This window comes from Mandrillus leucophaeus, unplaced genomic scaffold (assembly GCF_000951045.1).
Source record: "Mandrillus leucophaeus isolate KB7577 unplaced genomic scaffold, Mleu.le_1.0 Scaffold383, whole genome shotgun sequence".
In the NCBI taxonomy this organism is placed as follows: Eukaryota; Metazoa; Chordata; class Mammalia; order Primates; family Cercopithecidae; genus Mandrillus; species Mandrillus leucophaeus.
In genome coordinates, this window is record NW_012104065.1 from 1,928,804 (window position 1) to 1,940,409 (window position 11,606).

The window sequence follows — 11,606 nt, forward strand, 5'->3', positions numbered from 1 at the left end:
ATTAAAAAACGAAGGAAAATTTCCCAAAAGAATAAAGAATAGAAAGTGTTACAGAGTGAAATGGAATCATATATGCAAATAATGGAGGCATACATAGTGTGGCACACTTGGTAACTGCAAGAAGTTAAAATGGCAAGTGTTAGCTGTTCCAGAAAATAACAAGAAAGGTGGCTAGAAATGTTGAAGAACTTTAAGTACCTTGCAAAGGAATTTAGACTTTAACCTATAAGTGATGAGGGAGAAATTACATAATAGGATTTGAAAGGGGAAAGCTCTCTTGTAGCAGAGCTGCAAGCCAAGAGATCCTGAATCCTGCATTGGAATTGAAAAATTATCAAGCGAGTAAAGCAAGTATTTGGGGTAGTCGTTCAACCATATGTATAGCCTTGGGCAGATGATTACGTTCTCTAAATCTTAGTTTTCAAATCTACAATTCGTTCTAGGGGTTAGCAAACTTTTTCTATGAAGTCTTAGATAATAAGTGTGTTATGCTTTAATGGCCATACAGTCTATATTGCAACTACACAACTCTGCTGTTGCAAACAACAGCAGCCACACACGATACATAAACAAATTATCATGACTATGTTAAAACTAAACTTTATATAGAGACACCAACATCTGATTTTTTATATAATTTTCATGTGCCATGAGATACTATTCTTCTTTTGTTTAGGTCCAACATCTAAAAATGTAAAAGCCTTTCTTAGCTTAAAAGTCAGACAAAAACAGGTGGCAGAACAGATTTGGCTTTGTGGACTGTAGTTTGCTCACTTGATCTGTCATATCATTATAATATGTAATATTGGGATAATTAGAGTACCTACTTGGTGGGGGGCATTATAAAATAATGCAAAGTAAGCTCCTTAACAAAGCATGCAGTACAGGATCAATCAACATAATATGTATCAATGGCACTAAATAGAAAGTTACTCGAGGTGTCAGAAGTGAAGGAGATTGAGACAGATTGGGCAGGGAAATATCAGTGAGATGGAGGTGACTGGTTTAGGACAAAGATTCTGACTAAAGTGAGAATATCAAGTAGCCTACAGACATGGAAATTTTGAGCAGAAATGAGTAAGAAAATTAAGGGGAGAATGGAGGCAGGGAGAATAATTTAGAAAGTTGTTGAAATGCTCGAGGAAAGAAATGATGAGGACTTGAACTAAGGTACTGGGTGTGATGGTCACCACCTAGCTTGGACCATGGGCAGCCGCTGCTGCCAGACCTACCTCACTGGTATGCTTCGAGGTAGCTGAGGTGCCAGGTCAGGTCTCAAATAATCATCTAAACACCAAACAGTAGCTCTGGTCACAGTCCAGTCCCTTTTCCCTGTGCCTGCCATCAGAAGTGAGGGTCTAATCCCAGATCCTCTCTCTCAAGAGAACTTGGCCGGAAGAGACACATTCTTCAGTTGGTCACATCAGAGGTTACTGAACATGAACACAATTGCTTCTTTAGTTTTAATTCTTTAGTCCCACTAAACAGAGCAATCTCAGAAAGGAGCAACTCTTAGCAGTTAGCATTTAATAAGTAATACAGAGCTACTTTTGTTTTCTTTAAACAGTATGTGCTCCACATTTGCTTTTATTTCTTTGTCTCTTCTCTGAGATAGTCACATCCAGAACTTTCAAAACTTTCCTATTCATGATCTCTCGTGAATGATTCAAAGATAATTAAGCGGCATAAAATATTGCTCAATTTGAACATGAGTTTTCATTATATGAGACACATAATGAGGGAAAAAATAATCATACTAAATGTCATTTTTTATTAAAGAGAAAACTGGGCACTTAGGCTAGGATTTCTTGTCAAAATAATGCAGTCCATTCTTCTTGTCATCCACTTTTTGCTCCTACCACAAAGCAAAAAGAAAAGCAGAAGCACATTTCCAGACCCAAACCCACAATAGTTCTCTGAGAACCAGAAACAAAATAAAAACTCAAAGTGGGGAAATGGGCTGAAGTAATGGGCCCTCTGTGCTCTGGGTCTGGAAAAGACACTATTGAGTCTGGACCCCAGTATAGTCAGAAGGACTGAAATGCTCCATGCTAGACAGGGCACAGAGCCAGGTTCTCTGCTTATAGCAAAGATTCTTCCTGTTTGACAAACAAAAAAAAAATACATATATAAAGACCTGAGGATGCAGAGGACACATATGCATCTTACTACCAAGGTCCAAGGCTAGTTACTGTCTCACTCAGTGAATGAATCTATAGTGATAACCACTATATCATCCACAATATTAAGAATGGCAAAATAATGTCATATGTCTTGTTGTAGACCGGGTGCTTTGGTGGGCTGACAGGATGCAATGGCTTAATTGTTTTAAAAGCAAGGCATAATAAGTGAGAAATGGGGAGATGAAAAAGCATCAAATGAGCCCAGAGCCTGTGTCTCAAAACACATGAAAAACTTATGCTAAAAAAGATAGATATCAAAACAACTATAACTGTTCAGATTGTATTTTAAATAGCAATTTAACAAAAATTTAATTATGTTTATAATGTTCAAGGACATAAATGTAAGAACCGCCTCCAGTTTTTGAAACCAGGGAATTAGTGAAAAAAAAAAATTGGCAAAAACAGTGCAGTGCTGTGCCTACAGTTCCACCTACTCAGGAGGTTGAGGCAGGAGGATCCCTTGATTCCAGCAGTTCAAATCGAGGCTGGACAACATGATGAGACCCTATCTCAAAAAAAATTTGCAGAAATAAAATAAAAACATACAGAATAAACATGAATAAATTAAAACTTTTATAAATGAAAACATAATCATTTAAATTAATTTAAAATTTAATTCATCAAACAAGGTAAAATTAATTTGATTGATTAAAATTAAAGTTTACTAATTGAAAAGCTTCAGTAGATAGGACAAATTCTATACTGATAACAATTACAAAGAGCTAGTAAATTGAAGGATAGTACCATGCAATTTGCCCCATAATACAGCACAGTGAGGCAATTCACAGGCATGGAAGTGGGAAAGGCTCCAGCTAAGAAGGCTTAAGGATTCATGAAAAATAAGGAGGGAATGGTGGGCACGATATTTGGAGAGATTATTATGAGAATTTCCAAGACTTGAAGAATGACATGAATTCACAGACTGACAGAGCATTCCAACTAAGTACCTAATAGAATAATTCAAAACTAAAACCATGCCTAAATATATAATGCTATATTATTGCTATTATGTATCATCAGATTATTAAGGCTAAATGAAAATAAATAAATAAGCTTGAAAGGTACAAGAGGAAAAAAGCAAAGTATCTACAAAGGAATGACTATTCTACTGACAGAAGTCTTCCCTTCTGCAATAAGTGGTGAAAGAAAACAAAAAAACAACATCATCAAAGTACTGACAAAAATACCTGTCTACCTAGAATTTTATACCCAGATACATCAAGAATAAACCACATTAAGAATAAAGATAAAATAAAGAAATTTTCTAATATACAAAGCCTAGAGAACTTAACACCTATAGCTCTGAGTTAAAGAACTGTTAATAGACAGATTTCAGCAAGAAAAAAGGTGAATCCAGAAGGAAAGTCCAGGACACAATTTAAAAAAATGACAATGGGAATATGGTATATGACAAAGATTGTGTTACAAATTAGCAGGAGCAGATGCAAAAAGAACCCCAAAACAGGCAAAAGAATTTAACAATTCTAAGAAAAGGAAAGCTGATTGACCAAAAAACATAAGAAAAAATAATTAATCTCCATGAGCAGGAAATTAAAACAAAGAGACAAAATTTCACACACCTCAGAGTGGCAAAAATTAAGAAGACTGGTATCAGCGAATGTTGGAAAATAATACGGAGAAAGAGGAACTATCATACACTGCTAATAGATATGTAAATTGCCCTAATCTAGTTAGAAAACTTTCTAAGAATATCTGATACAGATGATGTGTAGACCCTACTATCCAGGATTTGCCACCTAAAGAGACATGCTGCAAACATTTATTGCAGCATTATTTGTAAGAGTGAATAATTGAAAGCAATTACTCTACTAAAATAATAACAGGTATATATTGCGTGGGTTGTATAGTTGCAAAATGGACACTAAAATAAAATTTTTAGGTGTTCTTGTATCAAGAGTGATAAATCTTAAAACAATGTTAGACAATAAAAACAAGCTGCAGGATAGTTATGATAATTTACATAATAATTTAAAACATGAAACAATGTTGGATACTTACAAATACATGTTTAAAAAACATGCATGAGAAGATAAATACCAGATTCAGAATAATAATTTACTTCTGGTCATGGTGGGAAAAGAATGGGGTTTGGGTAAGTTACATGGGGGAATTTCAACTACATTTTCTAAGACTTTATTTAATTGAAAAATTAAAACATCTGTGGACAAGAAAGTAATGAACAAAGATATTAAATGATTCACCTTGTCCAACAACTCCATTTCTCTGTCCAGTCCAGGCTGGTCCTAAGAAAAGAAAGGGAAGTACAATGGAGTGACTGACAAGGTGAGGACTATTGACTTAGATTAGGATTTAACTTTGTCATCACTGAAATGCCTGTTAGTAACTATAGCACTGGTTTATACCACACCACTTAATTTCTAAAAAGAAAGATAATGAGAGAAGTCACTGGAGAGATAGTAAAATATTTTTATACTATACATTTGAGTTCTTCTAAAAACAGTAGTTCTTGGATTGAATACTCCTCAGTAATACTTAGACATCAACAGGATTTACAGCTGACCTGGGTCATTTACACTGAAGCTGAGGGAAACATATAAAACAAACATATAAACAGGCATTTTAAGACATTTTCTTAGTTTAAAGTTTAAGTAGCTTGTTGCAGGAAAAAAAAAATCGGAAAATAAAATATCTGTTCTCTAATCCTCCTGTCTGTCTTGAATTTCAAAGTTTGACCGTGGCTTTGATGTGTACACTTCATGCCTCAGGTCATGAAAGATTAAGCGCCCTTCTAACTTCTCTTTTCAGTAGAAGAAACCCTGATGAGGATGTGAAACAGGACTGCAACAGTGGAGGAGTTACTGCTCTGTGGCTGCTTTTTCTGTTTCCTTTCATTTTAGTTCTCTTAGGGCCAGAGTCAATAGCCGGATCTGGTAGACTCCATGGGTTAGTAAATTAGGCCGGGTCGAAAGAAAGAACTTGAAGCAGTTCAAAACTTCTTTGGGAGTTTTGAACTCAAAACAGAGTCTTCGAGGGTTGGTTGATTGGTTGGTTGGTTGGTTGACATGGTACATAAGTGAGTACGTGAGTTCATTCTGAAATGTTACCTGCATGTAGGAAGACTAGGGATGAGACAAAGATAAAATTCATACCTTTTAACCAGAGACTATAGCACATAGTCTACAGTGACATGATCATAAAATACACTGGAGTCTGAAGGTCTTCCTAACTTTTTTGTAGATGTTGGCTTGGTTTTTCAGAAAATTCCAGGAAAAATCAAAGCATTAACATGTAGCTTCAATTATTTCTGGGTTTCTTAAAGTCAATAGCAAAGATAGATTAATACCCTGAGCAACAAAATAAAACATATCCCGCTACAGATTGAGACATACTAGATACTCAATAGTTATTTATTGAATGAACTAAGTCAAATTTGGAGTTCTCATGTTATTGAAATTGAAATCTTTTGAATGTAAATTTAAACTAAGGATATTTCTTTAGGTCAGGCTATAGATGATGTCCAAGAATCCTCTCAATTCTGAAACTGTGAATCAAAAAAACTTTTTCTGTCAATCTAAAATTGTCAAAAGGGTCAGCATCTCATTTAAAGAGAGTTTTTTCAAGCACAAAGTGCGAGGCTAGACCACCTGGAAACACCAACTCCAAAAGCATTCAGTCAGTGCTCTGAAGTAGTGCAACTGGGATCTCATTTCTTATAGGCAGAGACAGAGAAGTTTTTCTCAGGATTACAAAAAAGTATTCATACAAGGTTGACACCTGGTTAACAGAAATTTCATTGGTTGTAAGCAGTGCTTCTTTTGGGGAAGGGGACATTTAACATTTTTTTACACAGAGTGTGATAGTGATTTATAGGTTTTCTGTCATCCGGCCTGAGCAAAGCGGGACAACAAAGGGGGGAAGTTAATCTACAACAAGAGTCATTAATTAAGAAGGCAGGAGATTTTTGTCCCTGACGTTATTTAATTCCCTCTAGTCATTGTACAGAACAAGAAAAATAAAGTGAGTTAATCTGTAATTTGAGAACAGAAGTTATAACTATATGTGACTCAGATCACAGTTATATCTTTTGCATGCTTAAAGTGATTTTTGGGGTTCCAACAGCTTTTAAATTTTATTTATCTTCTTTTTTTTTTTTTTTTTTTTTGAGATTTCACTCTTGTTGCCCAGGCTGGAGTGGAATGGCACTATCTCTGCTCACTGCAACCTCTGCCTCCCACGTTCAACTGATTCTCCTGCCTCAGCCTCCCAAGTAGCTGGGATTATAGGTGCGTGTCACCACGCTCGGCTAATTTTGTATTTTTAGTAGAGACGGGGTTTCTCCGTTTGGTCAGGCTGGTCTCAAACTCCCAACCTCAGGTGATCTGCCCGCCTTGGCCTCCCAAAATGCTGGAATTACAGGTGACCCCAAACGAAATTATTTAACATATCTTATTAATAAAATTCATACAAGTAAAATCTGTTTAATAGCTTCTTCAGAAAGGTGCAAAATGCATTATTTACAAGAAATTTGCAGGACAGCGGGAGTGGGAGGAAATGCAGACATATATCGATAATGGATTTTTTAAAATGAGTATTTTTAAAGTTTTCCAGTGAATGAATAACTCAAGCAAAATAGAAATGTTTTCTTTAAACTTCTATAGAAAAAGTAGTTTGAGAAACACCACAACATATATTTTTTACAACATTGGACAGTTTAAAATTTTATACTTCATATGGAAAAATAAGTGCTATGCTCACACGAAGAAATAAATGATCATATAACTATCATCGGTCTGAGCCAAAATTTATTTTCTGTTACTGGTCTGTTACTAATATCAAATTTCCTTCGCATGAGAAAAAGAAAAATAAACTGGGAATCTGAAGATACAGACTGTCATGTACTTGTTAAATTACCTTGAACAAGTAATTTAGTCTGTGAGCCATCATTATATTTATCAGTGGGAAGGATATATTAATATTTGCTCTTCCTAGATATCAGGACTGTTGCAAAAGGAAAAATAAATGTAAAAGTTCTTCAAAAAGCAGAAAGCATTATATAAAATGTACTATATTAATTACTGCTAAGAACATTCAATTCATGGGTACTGAGGAGTATAGTGCCCACAGACAGTGAAAATATGTGTGAATTTCTGGTAGGTGTAATCCTTGGTTCGTTCAAGTATTGATATCAGTCTTTCTCTCTCCTCTTTCTTTTCCCTTTCTCCATTTACTTCACTTCTGTAGAACCTCTACCTGTAACCAGTGTTTCCATATATGACTATAAACCTTCTCCTGAAACAGGAGTCCTATTTGAAATTCATTACCCAGAAAAATATAACGTTTTCACAAGAGTGAACATTAGCTACTGGGAAGGTAAAGACTTCCGGACAATGCTATATAAAGGTAAGCAGCAAAAGGAAGGCTGAATCAATGATGACCCTCACTTTTTACACAGCTTTTCCCAAATGACGTTCTCTCTTACTGCAACGAGGTTTTATAATTCACTATTTGACCTATAAATGAGCCATTAAAAATAATTATTGACTTATGAAAATCATGCTATGAGGAAACCTAGAACATCTGGTTCATTTCTTGAGAGTCAGGTGTCATGTGTACAGCATGAGAAATACTCAAATTATTATCACTTACGTGTTACTCTTCCCTAAGGCAGCATGCCTGCTGCAGGAAATAAATTCAGACTTAAGTTTGGAAGCACAAGTAACCATTTCCTTCTGGGTATGATAGACGGGCATTTCCGGGACTGGGAAGCCAGAGCCGTGCCTTTTGCAAAGTTTCACTTGGAGATGATCCAGCATCCTCAAATGCGATGCTGTATGACCAGCTAAATGAATACATTAACATACAAAAATTAGTTTTGCTTTTTTACTCGCTTGATGGGAACCTTGTGGGGAAGGGAGAGAAAAGAGCCCAGGAGAAGCAATACTTCAATTAGTCAAAGGAACAAAATCAACTTCTCTGGGTAGAATGGGCTAGAGGGAGAGGGAAGAGAGGGCATTCAGTTTCATTTGGGAGTGAATCCTAGTGAAGGAACTTGAATACTCTCAGGACATACCAGGTGGGGGTGGGAGGTAGGTAATGCTACCAAAGTTGGCTAACTGTAACTGGAAACATGTATTGGTGGGAAGAGAAAGAGTATTGAAGCACACAGAGCATGACATCCAGAAAAATGTCACTTTGACTTGCTTCTTTTACACACTCATTTCTTCCATGGATTTATTTTTTCTGAGACATTATTTAAAATATAAGCAGTGGGGCTGGGAGTGGTGGCTCACATCTGTAATTCCAGAACTTTGGGAGGCCGAGGTGGGCAGATCACTTGAGTTCAGGAGTTCGAGACTAGCCTGGCCAACATGGTGAAACACTGTCTCTACTAAAACATACCAAAAAAACTAGCCAGGCGTTGTGGCGGGCACCTGTAATCCCAGATACTCAGAAGCCTGAGATAGAAGAATCGCTTGAACCCGGGAGGCAGAGGTTGCCGTGAGCCGAGATCACACCACTGCACTCCAGCCTGGGCGACAGAGCAAGGCTCCATCTCAAAATGAATGAATGAATGAATAAATGAAATATACGCAGTGAATTTAGTTTTTTTAAACTTTGAAAAAATCAAAGAAACATAAATTCCACAAATTATTATGTTGTTTATTTACAATGAAAACAAATAATCTGCAAATTAATAAATGGAAAGTTGTTTATAGATCATATGAAAATATATTTATGAATGATTAAAAAGCAATTACTAAAACTTTTGTTAATCATAAATTTTAAAATAATATAATCCCATTCTTAAGTCAATTACTTCTTATTACTTCTTCAAACTATTTTTAGATTTCAATTCAATAAGTGGTATTTTTAGTTTTTTCTCTCATTTCTTTTGAGTCGGATTGGATTTTTAGTTTATTGTTATTCTCTTTCAAGTTTTCTAAGTGGAGTCCAGACTTTTATTATTTCTTTTTTTGGGCAGGTTCTGTCTTCAAACTGGCAAATAAACCAGTTTTAAATTAGGCTAGTTTTTCTAAATGAAAACTTTTCTTGTAAAATTGCTTTTTTTCAGGTCATAAGATGGCAAAATACCTTGGATTTTTATTTTAAAGTAAATGGCCAGTGTAAACTTAACGTCTACAATTTCTTTCTATTATCTCCTTCAATTAATACATACCCCAAAAGTTCCTATCATAAAAAGTTAACTCCAACTGTGTTCGATTTCCTTAGGAATTTTGTCAGAAAAAGCCCTTCAGGATTGAGTCTAAACATTCAACGTTTTGTCTCTAGCCTTCTACTAACTCTTTATTATTGACCATAACAGTAGTTGAAGGAAATATTATGTTGTGAATGTTTAACCATAATTGTTTCAAACTTTCCAGAAGTGTGTGACATTTAGAAGACCGTATTTTTCATGTAATTGATTTTCTCTTCACAGATTTCTTTAAGGGAAAAACAGTATTTAATCACTGGCTGCCAGGAATGTGTTATAGTAATATCACCTTTCAGCTGGTATCTGAGGCAACTTTTAATAAAAGTACCCTTGTTGAGTACAGTGGTGTCAGTCATGAACCCAAACAGCACAGAACTGGTAAGTCTCCTGAAGAATCAAATACAGTGAAAAAATAATTCAGTTATATTTTGCTGTATATTTATTTTTTATCCTAAGAAATATTCTGGTCCAGAGCAAAGAAAGAAAATGCATATGTTTAATAACCTAAAACAGATTTTATATCAATGTAAAAAGAACTGGGCAAAACATTCAATAAGAAAAATCTAAAATATGTCAATGCAATCATAGATTTGTAGTCTTTGAATAAAAACTACTATATTATTACCAAAGGTTATAATTAAGTAAAACTTACCCAGATCTAGTAGACATCAGTTATTACTGACAAGTGGCCCTATGGCAGAAAAAAGAGGGAAGACATTCTAGTACAGTTTATCAGATTATTAAAGGAAAATATTGAAATTCAAATGTATCTCAAACTTGAAGTGCTTAATTTTAGTAACACCACTAATATAAAGCACTATTGTAGGATGGATGGATAGATGCATGGATGGATGGATGGATGGATGGATGGATGGATGGATGGATAGATGGATGTATGGATGGAAGAATGAATGGGTAAAATAAGCATATATCTACTAAGTACCCATCACCAATATAAGCAACATCGTATGTGCCCAATGTGCCTGCATATTCAATAGGAAAGCTAGAGAGGCCATTCTGATGAGCATCAGGAAAGGATTATGATAGATTACTTCTAAGGTCTTGACAATTTGAAATTCTAAGATATCATGATTCTTATTCATTCTTATTCTAAGACCAGGAAACTATTTCAGCTAAATCACTAATTCACCTAATGTCAACATTTAAGATTCTATTTATGTTTTTCATTATTCAATGTAAGTAGAAAAACATTAATTGAGCACGTTCTACCTGGAATTTGTTCTAAGTACTGAGACATGAAGACAAAGACTGATGAGACAGGATCCTTGTCCTCAAAAAATGGTACTCGTAATACACAAATGGCACTAATACGAGGCAGAATGAGATAAATATTATAAAAGAGGTACAAAGTTATTTAACAGCACGAAGGAGAGAGAAATTTTTATTAGAAGTTCATGGGGCCTAGCACGGTGGCTCATGCCTGTAATCTCAGCACTTTTGGAGGCTGAGGCGGGTGGATCACCTGAGGTCAGGAGTTTGACGCCAGCCTAGCCAACATGATGAAACCCTGTCTCTACTAAAAATACAAATATTAGCCAGGCTTGGTGTCTGCTGCCTGTAATCCCAGCTACTCGGGAGCCTGAGGCAGGAGAACCGCTTGAACCCAGGAGGCGGAGGTTGCAGTGAGCCGAGACCGCGCGCCATTGCACTCCAACCTGGGCGACAGAGCGAGACTCCGCCTCAAAAAAAAAAAAAAATTTAAAAAAAATTCATGGAAGAGGTGATAATTGAACTGCTATTTGAAGGCCAAGTAGAAACTGTTATAGGCAGAGACTATGCAGTGTGTCTTTGTAGTCTTCTCCCTGTAAGTAAAGTATGCTTCCATAATTTACGAACTCATTTTGTGCTTATATGTTTCATTTTAGAGAGGTGAGGAGTGAAGCCATATTTCTAACATGTGTGTTAACATCTCTAAAGGCAGCACACGCATGCAACTCTCCTAGGTGCAACTGTGTCACATGGAGTATTTTCATCTTCATAGCTATAAGTACACTATACTTGTTTTTTCTTTGTAATAAAAATCCAGGAACACAGATACATTTTTTTGTAAGTGAGATTATGATAAACTGAAAAATATTTACATACTCTGCTTTTAGAAGTGGTTAAATTACCACTTCAACAAGCATAATATTGCAAGTTAATATATTTGAAGTGTGACTAGTGGTATGTTAACAGGTACACATCATCCACAAAATGTTAGAAGTATA

General features: G+C 35.6%; 1 protein-coding gene across 2 annotated transcripts in view; it reads left to right on the forward strand.

Moving 5' to 3' along the window:
• PTPRO (protein tyrosine phosphatase, receptor type, O) overlaps positions 1-11,606 on the forward strand; it is a 283,195-nt gene that overhangs the window by 158,679 nt on the left and 112,910 nt on the right. For both annotated transcript variants that reach the window (XM_011990820.1, XM_011990821.1), the window contains exons 3-4: positions 7,407-7,565; positions 9,604-9,756. In XM_011990820.1, coding sequence (XP_011846210.1) covers positions 7,407-7,565; positions 9,604-9,756 — 312 coding nt within the window. The remainder of the gene's footprint in view (positions 1-7,406; positions 7,566-9,603; positions 9,757-11,606) is intronic.